At 38.3% G+C, this 21,164-nt stretch overlaps 1 protein-coding gene across 1 annotated transcript; it reads left to right on the top strand.

The window, feature by feature from the left end:
* The first annotated feature begins 1,185 nt into the window (after window positions 1-1,185).
* Window positions 1,186-5,029, top strand: LOC133551929 (class I histocompatibility antigen, F10 alpha chain-like). The gene is made up of 4 exons (XM_061899138.1): window positions 1,186-1,516; window positions 1,851-2,129; window positions 3,420-3,728; window positions 3,894-5,029. The coding sequence occupies exons 1-4, from the start codon at window positions 1,201-1,203 to the stop codon at window positions 4,058-4,060; spliced, it is 1,071 nt and encodes a 356-aa protein (XP_061755122.1). The 5' UTR covers window positions 1,186-1,200; the 3' UTR covers window positions 4,061-5,029.
* The last annotated feature ends 16,135 nt before the right edge of the window (window positions 5,030-21,164 follow it).

Below are 21,164 nucleotides of genomic sequence, written 5' to 3'. Positions count from 1 at the left end.
GTCCTGCGGTGTAGCGACTTTATGTCTATCAATCATTATTTGTATTGATGCTTTCTTGAGAGGACTACAATACGATCACTGATCGGATGTTCCAGCCCTGTCATTACTTTTAACTCTCAATCTCACCTTCATTCCTCTTTCTTTCTTTTCTTTCCAAGTTTGGCGGCCAACTTGACACACCTTTTTGTTGTCAAGTCACGTGATTTCCCAGAAAAGCCACACAAGCATTTACCTGACGTGGCCACAAGGGGCGCTCTCTAGTGAGTCCAGTAGAAGACTTCTTGTCAGTTGACTGCTGCCACTTTTCTGTGCAGAATAGCGTTTCGTTTTCTCTCCTCACTGTGACGTCACAGAATGCTGACTCCTCATTGGCTCAGGTGGAGTATTATAAAAAGAGCCTCGACAGTTCCTGGTTCATTTTTCCTGTTTGCGAGTCAAGCGAGTGTTCGTCACTTTTGTCTTTCTCTGCGGGATTAAAAGTGGCAAACATCTTTTTGTTTCGCGCTGACATCATGAACTTGTTTTTATTCTTTCTTCTGGTCGTGCAAATGCACAGCGTGACGCCTGGTAAGTCCTTTTTATAAGTTTATTAATATTTTATTCATAAATCCTATTTGTGCCTTCACTTATTTGACTTCTGAGCGTTTCTGTTACTTATTAATTAAATTAGTGTTGTATTATTTAAACCCTTTATTACTTAATCCTGGTTCTTTTTAAACATATTTTATTGTTTTCCCTTTTTCCTAGTAAAAAATCAAAATGTTCCAATAAGGTTACAGAAGCAGAGAAATCCGTTTAGGCTCTTTATTTGTGTTGACAATAGTGTTTCTTGTTCAAAGACTTATTTTTTCCAAGGCTTGTAAGAACGAACACAAATCTTCAAACACGGAAGTGTCAGAAACTAATCAAGTGTAGTAACATCACCCCGCCACAAGATGTCAGTAAGAGTCGACATCAAATGGGCAGAACAGGTTGTGTTCAACTCTGTTGTACTTTTTATTCAGCCTCCATTGTAGAAAATATATGTTTATTTTCAAAATGTTCAAACTGTCAACAGATGTTAGTAATATTATTAATGTGTTGTATTTGTCATAGAACATGTGAGTCTTGACTGTGATATCTAGCAGTGTTTGATGTTCACTTTAAGACCCGACTGAAGACGGAAGGAGCTAAAATATTCACAGTGCAAGATTGTTGAACATGAAAGAAAATAATACAAAGTCATCCTGTTGTTGTTTTCTTCTTTCAGTGATTCACACGCTGCAGTATTTCTCCACTGCGTCCTCTCAAGTTCCAAACTTCCCAGAGTATGTGAGTGTTGGTTATGTTGATGGAGTTCAGATTTCTCACTATGACAGCAACAGCAGGAAAGCAGAAGCCAAACAGGACTGGATGAACAAAATCACAGCAGAGGATCCAAAATACTGGCAGAGACAAACAGAGATCAATGTTGGTAATGAGTTGACTGACAAACACAACCTTGAAGTTCTTAAGAAGCGTTTCAACCAAACTGGAGGTTTGTTTATGTTGAACTTTCTACTACTTAAATGTATTTGATGTACTCTTTTTATACTGTAGTAAACACACATTACTGCACTGATACTTGTCTCTGTCCATCCCATAATAACCTACACTAATACTGTGTGTGTGTGTGTGTGTGTGTGTGTGTGTGTGTGTGTGTGTGTGTGTGTGTGTGTGTGTGTGTGTGTGTGTGTGTGTGTGTGTGTGTGTGTGTGTGTGTGTGTGTGTGTGTGTGTGTGTGTGTGTGTGTGTGTGTGTGTGTGTGTGTGTGTGTGTGTGTGTGTGTGTGTGTGTGTGTGTGTGTGTGTGTGTGTGTGTGTGTGTCTCAGGTGTTCACATTCTCCAGTGGATGTTTGGATGTGAATGGAATGATGAGACTGATGAAGTTAAAGGTTGGTATCAGGAAGGTTATGATGGAGAAGATTTCATATCGTTGGACATGAAGACATGGACATTTACTGCAGCAAAACAACAAGCTTTCCCCACCAAACTCAAGTGGGACCAGAACAAACATCTACTAGAATACAAGAAGTTTTACTACACTGAGGAATGTCCTTCTTACTTGAAGAAGTATGTGAACAATGGGAAGGAGGTCCTAATGAGAACAGGTAGAAACACAACATGTACTTTCACCTTTTAACTTGTTAGCACTCCCCCTATAGGAACATTACTGACATTACACCCTGTCTCTTTATACTCTTCTCTCTTTCTCTCACCTTCTCTCCATCTTTACTTCCATTTACACCTTCTCTCCATATTTACCTCCGTTCTCTCCTTTTCCCTCCATCTACACCTTCCCTCCATCTTTATCTCATTCTCTCCTTCTCTCCATCTTTACCTCCGTTCTCTCCTTTTCCCTCCATCTTTACCTCCATCCTCACATTCTCTCCATCTTTACCTCCGTCCACTCTTTCTCTCCATCTTTACCTCATTCTCACCTTCTCTCCATCTTTACCTCCATCCACACCTTCTCTCCATATTTACCTCCGTTCTCTCCTTTTCCCTCTATCTTTACCTCCATCCTCACTTTCTCTCCATCTTTACCTCCATCTACACTTTCTCTCCATCTTTATCTCATTCTCTCCTCTCCATCTTTACCTCCGTTCTCTCCTTTTCCCTCCATCTTTACCACATCCTCACCTTCTCTCCATCTTTACCGCTGTCCACTCTTACTTTCCATCTTTATCTCAATCTCTCCTTCTCTCCATCTTTACCTCATTCTCAACTTCTCTCCATCTTTACCTCCCTCCACACCTTCTCTCCATCTTTACTTCTGTTCTCATCTTCTCTCCATCCTTACCTCCGTTCTCATCTTCTCTCTGTACCTCCATTTTCTCCGTCTTTACCTCCATTGACACCTTCTTTTCATCGACACCTTCACTCCATCTTTACCTCTGTTCTCATCTTTTCTCCATCTTTACCTCCATCCACACGTTATCTCCATATTTACCTCCGTTCTCACTTTCCCTCCATCTTTACCTCCGTTATTACATTCTCTCCATCTTTACTTTAATCCACACCTTCTCTCCATCTTTGCCTCCATCCACACTTTCTCTCCATCCACACCTTCTCCTCATTTTTACCTCCATCCCCACCTTCTCTCCATCTTTACTTCCATTCTCTTCTTTTCTCTCCATCTTTACCTCCATCCCCACCTTCTCTCCATCTTTACCTCCATCCCCACCTTCTCTCCATCTTTACTTCCATTCTCTTCTTTTCTCTCCATCTTTACCTCCATCCCCACCTTCTCTCCATCTTTACCTCCATCCCCACCTTCTCTCCATCCACACCTTCTCTCCATCTTTACCTCCATCCCCACCTTCTCTCCATCTTTACCTCCATCCACACCTTCTCCCCACGTTGTCCTGTGTTCACACGTGACATCACTTCCTGTGCAGAGCTTCCAGAGGTGTTCCTGCTCCAGAAGACGCCGTCCTCTCCGGTCAGCTGCATGGCGACAGGTTTCTACCCCGACGGTGCCGACCTGTTTTGGAGGAAAGACGGCGAGCAGATCTTCGAGGACGTGGAGCACGGAGAGATACTCCCCAACCACGACGGAACCTTCCAGATGTCGGTGGCGCTGAAAGTGGAGGTGACGGCCGACGTGGAGGGCAAGTACGAATGTGTGTTTCAGCTGTCAGGCGTCAAGGAGGACTTGGTCACCAAGCTGGAGAGAAGAAGCATCCTGAGCAACGCAAGCCATGAAGGTGAGAAAGACACATTTAGTTGGAGATGTTTCCCATCACAAGTCCACCTGTCACCATTATTGATCCATGTCACCATGACAACGCTTGACGTCTGCATGCAAAGTAGTCATGAAGGTTTCCTCTTCATGCTTTGTCACTCCACTTGTGCTTTTTTGCTCTCCACAGACAACTTGAGCGTCGCCCTCGCTGCCACGGCGGCGGTCCTCGCTGTGGCGGCCATCATCATCATCATCATCATCATGGTCATGGTCAGGCGTCACAGAAACAGACAAGGTGAGGGACGCCAATGTCCTCTGTCTTCTTCTTCTCGGTGCACTCGGTCCAGGCCGTGAGTTGATGCTTTCATCCGGGCTGCAAAGGTGCGGCCATCTTTTAGTTGCCTTCCAGCCAAACACTCAAAGATCCACAGAGACAGAGCGCACACTCTCACGTAGAAACACGGCGTGACGTGAGGGGAAAAGTCCACTTCACCTTGTTTCTCTTTCATTTCAGCCCAGTACGATCCAGCTGGTAAGTAAAACATCTTTTCTTTGAGCCGCAAGAAACAAAGCCGTGGTGAAGCGTCACTCACATGGAGGTCTGATGTGGACCTTTGTTACAAGTTTAGCCGGAAAAGCCCAACTGGAGCTGACTCCTTCACAATAAAAGTCCCTCCTGTGAGCACACGCAATACAAAGTCTGGCATATCTCACTTTTGACAGGAGTCCTCATGATGAGGATCAGCCAAATGAGACATCAAGTGTGCTGACTCGTCATGTTTCCAAGTCACACCTCAAAGATCTGATGTGAGTGACGAGGCACCTTCTGGATGTTCTTCCTTCACCGTTTGCGTTTGTCCCGCAGCTCGCCACGGCGGCGTGGAGCTCGACGAGAACGTGCAGGCGGCTGAAGGCTGAGTAAGCTCACATGGACTGTCTGCACCTCCAAATGTTCTTGTGTGAAGATGATGTTCAACTTGGATTCACCTGCTTCTGTCGGGAATGTGCTGAGTGGTCTTCTTCCTCCAGGATGCTTTGTGCACTGGAACACAGGGAGATGTCTCCATCGCTGAGGGACGTCATCACACTCGGAGATGAGATGGAGATGTGCTTTGTTCTTCGTCCGGCTGCTCCTCACGCTATTCCATGTATTCTTCTTTGGCCGTTAAAAGACTTTCAAGATCAAACGTTGGTGGCTGTAAAATCGCACGTTTCATGGCCTTGACGTCATGACGAGGATTTCTTCTTTTCTTTCAATGGCCGCTGCTTATGATCAATATCACATTGTGTCACATCTCTGTCAATAAATCCGTTTTTTCTCCACTCGCCTCGCACTGCTTTCTTGGGGACCAGGAAGAGTCTCAGTCATAAAAATGGTAGAAGTAGGTCATTTTTGTTTATGTTTGTATTTTTTCACTCAACACTTAAATCCCTTGATCAATTTCAGGTTTATCCGTCCTTATCAGTCTTTTTTTTTTCATAATTTACGCCATTTTTGTCAAAACCTTGTTTTGTTATGGTAAAAGCACAAAATAATTTTCACTCTACGTAATTGCAATCTTAAATATGTCAATAATTCATAACATCATCGATTTTAATTCATTATTTTTTTTGAGCAATGACAATTAAAACTTGTCCCACTGAAATTATTAGGATCCAAACGGGCCCCACTCAAAAATAAGTCAAACATTTTTTTTTTACTTTCAACACTTAAGTCCCTGGATAAATTTCAGATCCATCCCTCGTTTCTGTGACGACCTGTCACGTCAGGTGTCACGCGGTCTGTTTGCGTTTGTGTTTATCTCCTAGTCGGCGCTCTTATTTTGGTCCCACTTCCTGTTTGTCTCCCTGAGCCCTTTTCCCTCCTCACCTGTCGCTGATTGGCAGCCTGGCCACACCTGGTCATGGGGTGAGGGTGATGGGTCAAATGCAGAGGAAAATCTCACCACACCTAGTGTATGTGTGACAATCATTGGTACTTTTACTTTAATCAACTGGCTTCTATTTATGCCCGCCTCGCCCTCCAGTCAGGGCTCAAGGATTGTTTTGTGAAACGTTACTTTGGTTTTTCTGTATGCTGCTTATGCTTCTGTGCACTTCCCTGCTGCACCTCCTTGTGCTCCCTGTGGGAATTAAAAGACTCTCACCCGCACGTCGTCCTCCTGTCTCCTGCATCTTGGGGTCACAACTAGAGCAGCCATGCAAGTACGTGACAGCTTCTTCATTTTTTTTTTTTCTCCCTATTAGTCAAAAACCATTTTTTTAGTAGGATAAACACAAAATATCCTATAAAAATACTCTTAAGTCAAATTTTGTAAGTGACGTAATTGGAGCCATGACTAGTTTAAATAATTTGTAACAACATTGAGTTTGATTCATTATTATTTTTGAGCAATGACAGCTTTAAAGAGAAAACAACCTGCATGGCAGCTTTATTAGACTCAACAATGCAACTTTTCTTTGTTCCATTTCACATGTTTTCACCTCTTTTATTCCAATATATAGGTTTTTTAATACACTATCTGTAGAATGTGTCGTGTATGAGCTTATATGGGACATAATGTATAATATTTCTAATTCCTTATTTCTTTTTCATGCCTTTTTAACCTGAGTCTTTCAAGCAAAATCGTTCCAAAAATCAGCAAACCCGCCTTTCTTCTTCCTCCGTCAAAAGTAGGTGAATCCACAAATATAAATAACTACAGACCGATTTCCAAATTGGGTTAATGTTGAATGTCCAATCCAAGATGGCCGACAGGACTGTCTTTTGTTTGTCTGCTTGTCAAAGTGGTCTGAATTTCTATGTGTTTTATTCTCTTTTTTTTTAGCCGATTTAAGTAAATTGCACTAGTTTTAAGCGTAACAATTGATGAATGAAGGCTTACTTCCAAAAAGTGGTATTTCTGACTGCTTTTGTTGGATTTGGAAATCTGGAGGCCTCTGACCTGCAGAAGCCGGGGGATGTTTTGCTAGCTGAAATTTTGGCCTTCCATCTGCCACAGTCTGGATCTATACTAGTCTCAGCTTGGCCTTCCACTACCTACAGTCTGAGTCGACTGGCTTCATCTTGGCCTTCCGTCTTCCACGGCCTGGATCCATCTTAGCCTCAGACTGACTAAAGCTGGGCCTCTGCTAGCCTTAGCTTGGTCTTCCAACTCTTGTAGCTTGGACATCTGAACTTTGATTATTGGACCTGGGTAGGTAGTAAAACAATTTAACAATGACTTTGACAAAAGCTCTCTATTTAATATTAATGCTTTTTCCTGGACTTGTTTTCTGCAATTGTAGTGGGGTACCTGACCAGGTGCTCCACCAACCTTTAACTCTACCAAACGCAATAACAATCACCTGGTCCTTTGAAACTACAGCATTTACACAAAGGTTATTGATATCCACATGTGGGTCAGTGCTAAATAATTCTAACCAGCTTCAGTTATGGTGTATTTCTGTGCTAAACAGATGGTTTTCTCCTTCTGATATTACTCATTTTGATATTGTGAAGCCAAATAATGTTGTCATGAGGTCACCTTGCCATATGAAACGGAAAATCTTTATATTGCTCTTACTTCTGCTATCAGGCAATGTGCAACCAAATCCAGGCCCAGCTTTATACAACATCAGTACTCCTGATGAACTTAGAGCTAGCCCATAGCAAAGCAAAATTGAAGATGAGATCTCATATATGTCTTATATATATCTCCTAGACATAAAAGAGCACTAATCGAGACCAAAGTAGATTTCTCATTCTTCTCAAATGTAGCTCCTGAGAAATAAGGCTCGCAGTGAGCACTGTGAGAGATCTCAAAGTTGTCTAACAGTTATCTCTTTTTCCGATTTCAACAAAGACCAAAATGAGAGATGAACGAGCTGGTCTCCAATATGTCTCAATAATGACTCAGTGAGAGATACACATGGTTTTGTTTCTCACTACTCACTGTTTGAGTTCTCAGATGTCTCTTTGCTATTTCGGCAAAAAGACAATCAATGAGTATTGGTTTCAATATGTCTCAATGATGTCTGAGTGAGAGATATACTTGGTTTTGTCTCCCACTGCTCACTATTTGAGTTGTAATATACCCGTTTTCTGGCTTAGAAAAAATAATTTCAAAAATGCATTTTAATTGACACAGTTTAATTATACCTCAATCATACTCCAGTTTATCTCACGCTAACATTTGGAGAAAATAATTAATTCAGGCAATATGGATATATGGTCTGTAATCTAAATGGTTTATTTAAATAATTTTCTACTTAATTTGTTGATTTCTTATCCACACGCCATGTACAGTAACTCAGTGACTACAATTGTGAGATTTAAAACTGAACCCAAACAATACTGATATGATCACAAGACACTTTTTAAGAGCTTTTAACATTTGTGAACTTTCTAGAGCAGTGGTTCTCAAACTCTTTTAACAAGGTACCACTTCAGAAGATATTTGGCTCTCCAACCACCATTATAAGGACTAATATTAAAATACAGTAGCATAGTAGGCCTATGTATTCATTAAAAAAAGACAGTGGTTTTATTAAACAAGTAAATTTAATAAATTGGCCACTGAAATATTACACACAATGCAAAAACATAATCAACAATGATACTCCATATACAGTACATATTTACAGACTTTTACAGCATCCACGGCAACATCACATCAGTGTGTATTTTCAGAGCATTTATAACAATGATCAAAAAATTGATTTGTGGCTTCTTAGGCCAGTTCAGTTCTTAATTATCTAAAACTTTTCAAGTGTATTGGGGAAATGAACTGCAAACACAATGCCAAGCATAGATGTGAAGTCAAGGAAAACAACTTTACCCAATATGTCATCCAAGGATACTACTGTACTGGCAGAAGTTTCCAATAGGGGAATAACATAACTGCATGTCTCATATGTTACACTATCTTGCAGCAAAGAAAAACCTGCATGTTTAAATTCACGAACAAGGGCCCATTTGGCACATGAATGTGCTACGGTAAACAAGAAATCAATCTGTACATACTTTAAAAAAAAGGATGAGAATCTTTCTTCTGACACACTAGTCCCACAAAACAGGCATTTTATTTGTTTACTTTCTATTGGCCCAAAACAATTACTGGAGGATTTATGTAATATAATAAGCGATGATGCAGAGTGGGATAAAAAAAGTTTTTGAACTTCTGCACACTGTTTAAGCAGTCTGTGTTCAGACTATCGGGATAAAGCAACTTGAACATTTTGAGCATATCGCTTAGGGCCTTATCAGTGACTTTATGACAGTTTACATAACCCATGATGATCAGAAGGCACTCTGCCATGGCTTCTGATGCATTGTCATGTATTGGTTTGTCTGTTGTGTCCTTGAAATTTGACTCTTCTGCACACTCCTCACTCAAACTATCTTCAAATCCTTCATAAAACGTATGTCCGTCATTGTACATCCAATCCCCTATATCAGGGAGAGCTTCCTCAAATGATTGAGATGAATCATACTCAGCATCGACATGTAGTTTAGTTGTTAGGCCATCAGGAGGATCTGTGAGGGCTGTTCTGGAAAATGTTTTTCCATTGTCTTTGATAGTCAGAAGTAGAAATATTTTCATGTGCTGAAATTAAAATAGAATACAAATCATTAAAGGTTTTTTATAACATTTTGTCAAAAGGCAAAACGTATAACATCTCAGCATATCGCTCACATTCTTACACTCAAAAGTTTGTCATATTTTAGCAGGATTTCCTTCGTGACAAAATTCACAACAAAACAATAGTCAGACACAGAAGACGGTGGGTGTACCTGGCAGGTAGGGAGAGGCTTGATGTTCCAGAGTGGTACATCCTGCACGGTCACCTGAAGGTTGGATGTGTTCCATTTGAAGAGCAGTGTTTTGGGATCCTTCAGGAGGCACCGCCTCCTTCAGTGTTATTCTGCTGCTATCCCCTGACACAAAGAAGAGGAACCAAAAAACTCAAAAGACTAAGATTTAGTAAACACACAGCATCAAACCAAACCTATGAGAAAGGATCTTGACGAGGGATGCAACATTATTGTAAATATTACGTTATATTGGTTTCAAAATTCTCACAATAATGCCGTGATGTGTGACGCTATCAAACGAGAACTCCAGTGGGTGTGTTTTTTTCTGACAATATTAAGTGGGCTCATCTGAGAAGTAAACTCGATCTCCCATGATAACCCGCGTAGTGTGGGACAACAAAGTTCAAACAGGGGACATTATATAGGGGTGAAAAAGTGGAAGTGTGCAGGAGTGACGGGAATGTTTGTGCTTCGGTGATCCGAGGAATTGTTGCTGTGAAATATTTCTGTGCCTATAACTGTCGTGCTTGTTTAACCTTAAATAAAGTCTGCATAATACAAGGTAAAGCTTGCCACGTTCATCCAGACCATTTCCAAGTCGGCCCAGAGCTGTTGCACCTCACCAAAGGAAATGTGGACATGCACAAAATAAGAAATTTGCCGACACTTCACACCACAATGTCTACAATAAGTTAAGGAATATGAGTAATATATTAGAATGAGTTGTATTTTAGAACCATTATTTGGAAAATATCATTGATGTGAAACCAAGACGTAAGCAAGGGACAATATCCATTTGTGAGGTATTTATATGATTAAAAGTCAAATGATTAGTTAATTCTTAAGAATCAGTATTTTACAAACTAATACTAACATTTCCATTGCAAATGACAGTTTCTTAGGAAGTTAAAAGTAAAAAAAACACTAAACTAAACAGCAGTGATATAACAATACCAAATTGTCATATCACCGTTACTGTGACCAAAATGATCACTGTTTGCATTATAATCGCATTATTGTTGAATGTGCTAAAAATGTAATCAAACCCACAATAATACCAAGTTATATTAAAAAAAACATACCAGACAAACACAGTATAGTTTCTTGGCTAAAGAAACATTATTGTTCTACATTAGTTACACTGCAAGTTTACTGTTAATGTCAGTTTAAAGTTTTGTTTTTGTGTGTTACTTGAAATTCTGGAATTCTGCACCATTCCTTTGCACCTGAAATACCTGTTTGTAATAATAAATATGACTACAACATATGAACATTATGTTTGTGTTCAATTATAGTAAGTGTGTTTATCCTAAACATTCCTGCCACTTCATTTAACACCACCCATCTATCCATTTTCTACCGCTTATTCCCTTTGGAGTCGCGGGGGGCGCTGGTGCCTATCTCAGCTACAATCGGGCGGAAGGCGGTGTACACCCAGGACAAGTCCCCACCTCATCGCAGGGCCAACACAGATAGACAGACAACATTCACACTCACATTCACACACTAGGGACCATTTATTGTTGCCAATCAATGCATGTCTTTGGACTTTGACATTTTTGTAACAATATCTTATTGTGGCTTTAACACTGTGACGATATCATACAGTGAAATGTTGATATTGTTACATCCCTAATCATGACCTGATGTTACCTACCAGCCTTAACTTGAAGGTGAAAGATTCAAAAAACATTAATTACACATGCTGAGATTACTTATATTTCAAGTTTCATTCTTCATACGTACTACTGTAATCAGAGTAAAAGAAAGCAATATTTCCATGCTTGTTCCTGACAAACTGTGGACAGCTTTTTATCCTTCTATCTGGTCTGTAAATCTCAATCAGAACTAATCCATTTAAACAAAGAAAACGCATATACATGTAACTTACTTAGCCATTGCTCATCAGTCTCCACATAGGTGGTTGCAGGACGGGATGACTGCAGCAAGAAAAATAAAATATCATATATCTGCTGCCAGTTTAATGCACCACAACTATGCCAGTCTGCTTACCAGCTTTACAGTCCTTCTTGATCATTTATTTGAGTCGACTTCTTTACCAGTTCTTCTCCATCGTTTTCCAGGTTTTCATTTTGTCATTTCGACACTCCAATACTATGTAAATACAGACAAAGGTTGCTGGAATATACAGTGGAACTTCTTGTAAATGTAAAACTCTATATCATGTCGAAGCAGTGTATGTTCAGTAATTTATATTGTTCAACTTCAAATGTTCTTTGAACATTTACTTCTATCATTGCTATTTCACTATGGGATGTATGAAGTGTAGTTTATCACTTGAGATGCCTCGCTGGAGGTAACTTTCATAGCTTCTAGCAAGGTTGAATGCGGCATTTATAGCTATATTTCCGTAAATCAGTGACGTTACAGTAGTTTAATAAATACTAACTCGTGTATGTTAAAGTAATTTAAATACCAAAACAAAAACAATAAATGGTATTACTTACTTGCAGTTGTTATTCCTTCAGTGCCGAATTGTTTCTTCAAGTCACATCCGCCCACTAAATGCGCATGCGTGTTTTTCAGGTAGAGCAAATATGATTGGACAGATTCATGGGGCGCGGTGCCAAATCTCGCGAGAGTGTCGTTGAGATCCACATCTCAGAATTTTGATAAAGTTGATTTTCTCCTTATATGACCATCTGAAAATAGCCATTTTTGGCTATGAGTAACTTTCAAAGGAAGGAAATTTAGAAAATTTACGCTTTCTATCAGACGGCGGCGGACATGACGCGTGGTTTGCCGTCAGTTAACGTCAGAAGAAGAAGAAGAGGCGGGGAAACAGTAGGTGGCGTAACATTTGAACGTTGTCTGTGCGCCTACCTTAAACTAAAACGAGGAAGAAGAAGAAAGCGAAGAAGAAAGAGAAGAAGAAGCGGGAAAGTTTTTGGAAACGACAGTCGCAACGCTTGCGACATGAGACTTGGAGAGGTAAGTATGCTAATATTTTTTAGTTGGTCAACCATGTAATGTTGTGAAATGAAAATATTTAACTGTTGTGAAATGAAAATATTTAACTGTTGTGACAACGGAGCGGTCCTTTAGGAGGCTGCGGTAACCATAATGGCGTCTGCCCAACAAGTAATGTTAGCATACATAATGACCTTCACAATTGGATTCTACAGTGCATATTAATTTGGGGAGCTTAACTTAAAAATGTTTTTTATAATACTGTTGTAGATAAAGTGACACTCGACAAATGAGGTCCGGGTTGAATTTTATCGGTAAGGCTGGCTATTTGCAATAAATAAGAGATTACATCCAAAAGTATTAAATGATTCACTAATTTACCCCGCCATTTTGAAAGCAGCAGTATATTTGCTTACTCGCTGGCAGAGGCACAGTATGTTTTGTATCATGCTATCGATTGTATAAACTGCATATATTTAGGAAAATAAAGTAGGTATGTGTGTAAAATGTTAAACATTCATTAAATGAATTCGGTATTATCAGTCAGGTCTTGTTAAGACTAGCAACATGATATAAGAATAGTTTTCCTGTGATACATGTTTAAAAAATTATGATTGTGTTAACCTGGTCAAAAGGCACTAATTATGGTCAACCTCTTCAATACAAAATCATTGGGGCTCGAGATTATATTCATGACCTTTTTGTTAAAAATACTATAACTTTCCTAAAATGTACCCCATTATAAAAAGGTGCCATCAAGCCCACCGCACCTCAAAATAGATATGAATTAAAATAAGAATTAAACTGTCTGGGTTAAGATTTTTTTTTTACTATAGCCAGAACGATCATAAAATATCATTTTGTTTACTTGTTTTTAACAGACGTTAAATATGATTCACCCTAAAAGTTAACATCCATATGGAGTGACCCCATATATGTAAATAATTTCCATTTATATTATAGTTCCATCCATATATTTTCTACTGCTTTTCCCTTTCGTATCGTGGGGGTGCTATGTCCTATCCCAGTTCCGCTCGGGCGAAAGGCGGGGTACACCATGAACAAGTCAACTTAGATCGACAGACAACATTCACACACGCGTCAATTTAGTGTTGCCAATCAACCCATCCTCAGTTTATGATCCAAAATTAATTTTTTCATTTACAGCATGGACCAAAAGGAAACGACTACAAGAAAGTGGTTAAGAGTTCCCACAAAGAAAATGAAGGACCTGCATAATTCTCCTCCCCCAATTAAGCAATCTGGTAAGTTTCTATGTATGTGTGGCAAAGCGGACTACGGTTAAGCCAAATTGCAGTACATGTAGCTAACAAACTGGAAAAATGACTTTATTAATTTGTGTAGTATTTAAAGAACAGCTGAAAATACCACCTTGAGAAAGTCGCCCCAAGGCAGTTAGGTAACAATACCCTAATTGTAATGAGGCCACACACCTCTAAGACAGCGATGGGCAAGCTCTTCCTACTGCATCTGCTTTAAAATGCAAATAGGGATGGGGAGAGGGAATAATCATAACATTGATGTCCAAATGAGATGACAAATACCAGTCCAATTTTTTATACTCAAATGAACAATTTTAAACACTTTCTCTTTTGCACTCTCTCTTTCAGATTGTTTGGCATTCGTCAGATGGGAGGACGGTTATAAAATCTTTACAGGAGCAGACATTTTGCCAAGAGATGAAGCTCCTGTGCAGATCTTAGATCTTAAAACAGGAGATTCTGTTTTAGCAAAGTGGTCAGATAGTAAATTTTATAGGGCAACTGTTGAACATATTTTAGGAAAAGATCAGACTCAGTCACCAAAAGGCTGCCAAACTCCACAGGAGTTATTTTTAGATATGTTGGAAGCCAGTGAGCCATCACACTCAACATCAGGGTCTGAAACCATTACAGTAGATCAGAAACCACTGTCTGAACATGATAATATTACAGCGCTGAATCTATCAAGTGACGGGGGACTTGTAACAGGCGGCAACACTGCCTATGGGTAAGCTTGACATTTATTACCTCATGCCTATGGGTCTACAAGTTCAAAACGTTTAATCTTTAGCAAATTTAGTGAATTTCAAAACCAAAAAAAACAGCATTGATTTAAACATTATTTTATTTGCCATCAAATCATTGTTTCAGTAAATAGTATGTTAATGACAAATACAAATATTTGATGTATTAAGTTGCCCAAAACCCAACATCTGTATCCACTCTGATTTCAGGATTAAAAGTTCTGAACTTGTGGACCCTGAAAACAATTTGTTGCCATCATTTTATTACTTTTTAGTTATGGTCAAAACGTTCATAGAGTGTAAATATCCACTCTACAATCTCATGTGTCAAAACTAGGGAGTAACAAAATGAACATTTCATGTCATGGTTACAATTGTTATCACAGTATTGATGAATGTGCTCAAGAAGTACTTGAACACACACTGAAATCTTATAAACAAGTTTTATTGAGAAAAATTTACACAATATGTACTTTCTTAACAGTTTTTAAACATTCAGTTTCACGTCAAAATATAAATTCCGTTAGTTTTTGTTTTCAATTAAATATAAATAAGAATATGAGAAATATAAATAAAAGTAGTTTAAGGATGGGAGTTCAAGGATGAGTGTCAAAAAATCCGGAGCTAACTTCTTATCAGCAATCAAGTATTAACTAAACACTTGTAGGTTCTCAGAGCAACACTCATCGGAAATGTGTCCAGTAAAAACCTGTCCGATCGGAGCGTTCAACAATAACAAAAATTCCATGGATGAATTAAGTAAACAATATCCAAAAAATAGGATCCAAACAAAATTTGTGGAACGCTCTCCTTGGCCGCTGGTACTTGCTGCTGCTCTTGCCTAAACACCGCACTGAATTTCAGGACAGGGACACCAAAACAAGCTTGGCTTGCTAGTTAGCATAATTATCATCATCGAGCTAGCTTACTTGTTGTTGATACTGTTACATGATTGGCTGTTGGCGTGTCCCTTCCATTGCTCAGTAAATACTGTTAACTGATTGTCTGTTGTAGCATGTCACTTCCATTGCTCAGTGACACTTCCTGTTTTCTGTTTACTGGGTTCCCAAAGCGCGAGTGACCTCATGCAGCGAATCATGCTGGCTCGAATATTTTATCGAAAGCATTTAATATTGATATGATTATGTGTATTGCGATGTATAATTATTGTTTTATTGGCCCAGTGCTATGTAGTATTGATTCTTAAAAAATATTTTCGGGGCTTTTGTCGGAGCCCTACATGCGGATGGAAATGTTCCTCTTTTTTGTGAATTTTCCTCCTCTTTTGTCAAAGGGTGCTCACATGCCTGTGCTTCCTTTGTGGAGAAAGGAGGTAGGGCAGAAATCTCAATAAGCAATAGTTTAAAAAAAAAACATATTTAAACCAAATATAAGTACTGGTTTGACAGTTTATACTTAATTGTACATTTCATAAATAATCCTGAGAGATATAAAGTAACAACTTTTTCGTGATAGTCAATGTTATGTATCACTTACTATTAAAAAAATCTGTTATTTGTTATTGTTGACTAAGTGAGTTGTCTATTTCCTTGCAGTCAAGATGATTTCATCTTCAGTACTGGTCCAGTTCCTTTGTCTTTGATGTGAAATGTTTTTGTTAAGGAGTACTGTACAGAATGATTATAGATATAGTCAATTTTGGTCATGGTACATTTATTTTCATTATTGGTACTGTCCATCATAGAATGAGGAGAACAAATCATTTATACATTGGTGATTTTGTAGTTCGATGTCTGTTACTTATATTATTATTTTTAGTAATATCATTATAGGCACACTTCAATTGTAAGTGATAGAATCCAAAACAAAAATCCGTAAAATCACATTGTATGAATTTTTTAAAAGTAATTAATTTGCATCTTATTGCATGAAATTTATATTTGATACTTCAGAGAAGTAGAGGTTACTAGGTGATCAATTCCGTAGAGAAAAAAAAATGCAAGTTACTTGAAAATAATAAAATGTGTAATTTTTTGTTTTGTTTTAGATTTTACAGAACCGCCAGTCTATTAAATACTTGTTCTCCTCACTGCACATAGACTAAGGTCCACTTTGGCCGCTGCGGGTTAAAATATACTGTAGGTCATTTCAGTAATTTTTTTGTAGTTCAGTATTTCTCATCTCTTTTGATGTTGTATATACATATATGGACAAATTGGGTTTATACAATTGTAATCTATTGTTCAATGAAATATCACGATAGGTTTACCAGAGAGGGAACCATTGGTCCATCACCCTACAGCGGCAATACAGCCATCCCATCACTGTATGACCTCCACATCAATGGTCAATTTCCTTACGGAGGCCATATATCTAGCCTATCACCATATGACAGGGGTGTCCAAAGTGCGGCCCGGGGGCCATTTGGGGCCCCCAGGTCATTCTTTAACGGCACTTTTTAAAAATACAACTGAAAAAAATAAAAAGTGATAAAAAGCGCAAACAGGTGAAATGTAACAAGAAAATGTTGCAATGCTTTAATAACACAAAGATGCCATGCAGGCTGTTTCTTTCTTTAAAAAATAATGAATCAAAATCAATGTCATTTTGAATTATTGACCTATTCAAAACTTCAATTACGTCACGTTAAATATTCCACTTTAAGATATTTTTTGGGGAAAATGTTGCATATTTTGTGTTTTGCCATATAAAAAAACTGAGCTGTTTTTTTTTTTTTTAAAGAAGGGCCTAAAACAAACAAACCCAAAAAATTAAACAACAATAAAAGTTCTAAAATTGACGGATATATCTGAGGTTGATCTCGAGATTATTGTGCTAAAAGTAAACAGTAAAAAAAATGTATTATTTATTTTTTAACACTTTAACGAGTAGGACACTTTGGGATCCCCAATTATTTTAGTGTGATTTGTTTTTAAGTGTCATTCCTCAAAAAAAAAAAAAGATTAAATATCCAAAATTAAGGCTCCAATTATTATATAATCTCAAAAATTCCACCCCAAAAAGTAATTGGATGAAAATATTGCATATTTTGTGTTTTTTCCATTTTTTTTTTCCTAATGTTGATCTAGAGATTTAAAACATGAATAATGATAAAAATACTGAATAATGACACATTTTTAATATTTTTTTTGACCAAAACCCTTTGGGGTCCCGGGATCATAACTAAGTGGAGGCCTAACTGTATATTTTTTTATACATTTATTGTATTGGTTTTTAAAATATGAAAATGGCCCCCGCTTGCTTTGATTTTTCAGTGTGCGGCCCTCAGTGGAAAAAGTTTGGACACCCCTGCCATATGGTCTCAACATAAAAGGTCCATTTCCCTACAAAGACCATGCATCCTGCCCATCAACCAATGGCCTCACCACCGAAGGTTGATCACTATGGAGGCTGTACACCCCGCCTATCCCCACACGACTTCAACACCGCTGGCCCATCACCAAATGTCCACAACACCTCTGGTCCTTCACCCGGCGTACACAATAGCTTGCCACCTAGCCGAATCCACCTGAGAATAAAAACGCAGCTTTCCTGGCACCAGACAGGAGAGATGCACTCAACCCATCTGTTGAGGACACTATCTGTTATCAACCACAGGCAGAAAAATCATGGACGCCATGTGATGGATGTAGGGAGGAGTTGGAAAAAATCCGGCGAGAAAAGCAACGAATCAAAGAAGTCCTCTTGAAAATAGGTAAGTACCCAATGCTAATTCATTCATGATGTAATTGTTTTGTTTACTTAAACTTGTGATTGGGCCTTGAACACATTATTTTCTCATTCTGGTATTGTTTGTGCTATTTTTTCCCTTTCAGATCCGGGCCAAGTCAGAGTACTTCAAACTCCCTGCGACCTCGTTGGAGACAAATACACCGACGGCCCTCATTAATCGGACCAGCAAGAGCTCTTTCCTGAGAGCGGCGTATTCATATCATCGTTCCGCCTTGCTGCCATGAGACATGCTTCAAAGCCCAAATGTATGCGTTTATTCCACGCACTTTTTGACCTCTTTTTTACAGTAGAGGAGTGTCCCTTTTGGTCGCCCTGAAAACAAACCTGCAGGAACACGAAAGCGCATCCTTGACCGGAAAAAAGTTGAAGGAATCCTAAGTAAGTTTTCCCAAACTGAGGGTGTTTTCAGGCCAAAATTGGGTAACAATAATTAAATAGAAGTTCAATATGAGAAATGTTAATCCCTTATCGATTACAGCACACTGGAAGTATAACTCAATGTTACATAATTACAATTTGTGATTGACTAAAAACTAGCGTTATGATGAGCAATATAGGGTTATGTCCATCAACTTGAAGTGTGGTTGTGTGTATTAATGATTTTGCGTAAATTAAGGCTTAAAACGGCAATAAAAAGCATTAAATGCTTTGCCCAGAGGCATTTAAAAAATGTAATACGATTGTAGGACATGGCGGACAGTCAATATGTCAAACGGTAAATGAAAATTAACTTAAGAAGGTTACGGTCATCGAAATTGTTAGTCTTCCTGTGTGTTTCTTTTTTTAACTGCGGCTGTCAAACTGCATACAAGAGGTATTGTAAGGTGGGAACACGACAAAAGCACTGCTTCAATAAAGTAAAATGAAACTGCTCTGGGGGCCTAAACTTTTCCATTCTTTGGTCACTGTAGGCGTGTAGTCCTTAACTGTGACACCATGTCAGGATAATGGAAAAGCTGAGCTTTTTTAATACACTGAGTCGTTTATTTCAATCATCTGCACTTCAACACATTTGAGCTAACTTGCCTAACATTAGCAACTGTTGTGACGCAAGTGATCTACGCTAGCGAGGCAATTTTCACAGCAGACCACAACTCTTTTATTTTCTGACATTCCCACAATAAATGAATACAAGTTCCTTCAGCTGCCGGACACTTGATACATACTTGCTATTTACTGTAAACATTTTAAACAGAGAAGGTGTAAAATACAATAAATTCAAAATGTTTAATTGCCATAGCTTTTTTTCAAATGCATCTTATTGGCATTTTTACCAATATTGTTCTGTATTTTTCTAAAATGTTTAAATAGATCATCCATTTCCAAACACATGCATAATTTGCAATCCTGGTATGATGTTCATTTATTATTCCATAAAACCTTTTAACTATTTAAAACAAATTGTATCCTGATTAAAAATGGTATCCTCCAGTTTGTGGCTATTATAAATCATATTTTCAGAGAATATATATATATACTTACAGCATATTTCAAACAGACACAACTAAATAAATGGCTAATGGGTATATTATATTGATCATCTGATGCAGAATGGGATGTTTGTTTAGAGGGTTTAAGTGCAGTTCTCCTTTAATATTTTTGATAGTCAGAACCTTTTAATTAGCGATTGTCTACGGCCATGCATACGGTCAAAACACCAGATGCTACTCCACAAAAATAAATAAATAAAAATACATTCTCCAATTAAACAGCTTTGTAAGCCAATTCTAATACACTAGCTAGTAACAGTTAATGTAAACTTTTCAACTAATTAACTAATGCTTGCAACTGTGTGTATACAGATAATTGTAAGCTTTTGACTATATAAAAAACAACAACTATATGCAGTCGCACATGGGCATTACATTTTTTCAAGTACCAAAAAATGGCATTAAAAAGCATTACATTTGAATTTGCATTATTATTGTTATTGCATTGCATTGCATAGATTTGATACCTGTAGAAACTGATGTGGGACAAAATTACGATTGGCTGATTATTATGTTCTTGCCTTGCAGCGTATGTCCTGAGATGCGGCACCCTTCCTGATTGGGACCATATTGAGGAGGCCAAGCTCAAGAAAGCTTTGGTAAACAAATGTCGGGCCAGAGACGGTTTTAAGTAGGCCCTTGTACCTGTCAAGTTCATTCTATGGTAGGATGTTTCCTTGGTAAACATGTTAAATATTTTGGTCTAGGTTTGCGCAGTATATATTATAAAAAATTGCCCTATGATGTAGCTTTTAGTACCACGTTATTCTGTGATAATGCATATTGAGGTGTGCTGTGCCAAGCAAATTTGGCACTGATGCAACATCACTAACAAGCTAGTGGCTAATATCCTTTCACAGTGCAAAGTTTTTTCCAAATAAAAAAATAATGCAACCGGAAATTACGCAGTATGTTGCTGCTTACATAATCAGGTATATTAGTAGCTTTTGTAACCAATTTCAAAATATTTCAATGATCATGTGTGTACCAAATGTTATATTGTTATCGCAGGAGGCTGTTCTATTGTTTACAACAGTGTTTCTTAATCATAGGGCTGGGGCCCACTGTTTGGCTGCGAGTACCCCTTGGAAGCCGCCAATAAATATCTGTTTCTTAGCTGTGGTCCGTCCATATGGGCAGCAATGGTACTCGGTTGTCTTACACTTTAGTGTAAGAGGACTAATTCAGTGTTTATATTTCAGTTGGTCCCAGACTCCTCTTGTGGAAAAGTTGGTCGTGCCCCAAGGTAAAAATGTTAAGTATCCCTGGTTTTCAATGTGTGATTATTTTTTGTATGTAGACCAGTTCCAGACAGCACAGTTACAATTTTATAAATGTATTTCAGTTTTTACTTGGAATATTTCAAAAATGGAAATTTTGTCATTTACTCACTCTCTTACTGAGATGAAGTCAAGTGTTTTTTTAACTAAGGTACATGGTTTGCTCAACAAGGAGTTAAAAAGCTACACCTGACTTTTTCACAATAGCAAAGTGAGTACT

The sequence above is a fragment of the Nerophis ophidion genome, linkage group LG04, assembly GCF_033978795.1.
Source record: "Nerophis ophidion isolate RoL-2023_Sa linkage group LG04, RoL_Noph_v1.0, whole genome shotgun sequence".
NCBI classification, from domain to species: domain Eukaryota; kingdom Metazoa; phylum Chordata; class Actinopteri; order Syngnathiformes; family Syngnathidae; genus Nerophis; species Nerophis ophidion.
Note: the sequence above shows the minus strand (reverse complement) of the source record. Positions and strands in the feature narration are given on the sequence as shown.

Coding starts and splice junctions, on each gene's coding strand:
- LOC133551929 (XM_061899138.1), top strand. CDS start 1,201: ATGAAAGAAAATAATACAAAGTCATCCTGTTGTTGTTTTCTTCTTTCA. Junction 1,517..1,850: donor GCGTTTCAACCAAACTGGAG/GTTTGTTTATGT, acceptor TGTGTGTCTCAG/GTGTTCACATTCTCCAGTGG. Junction 3,729..3,893: donor GAGCAACGCAAGCCATGAAG/GTGAGAAAGACA, acceptor TGCTCTCCACAG/ACAACTTGAGCGTCGCCCTC.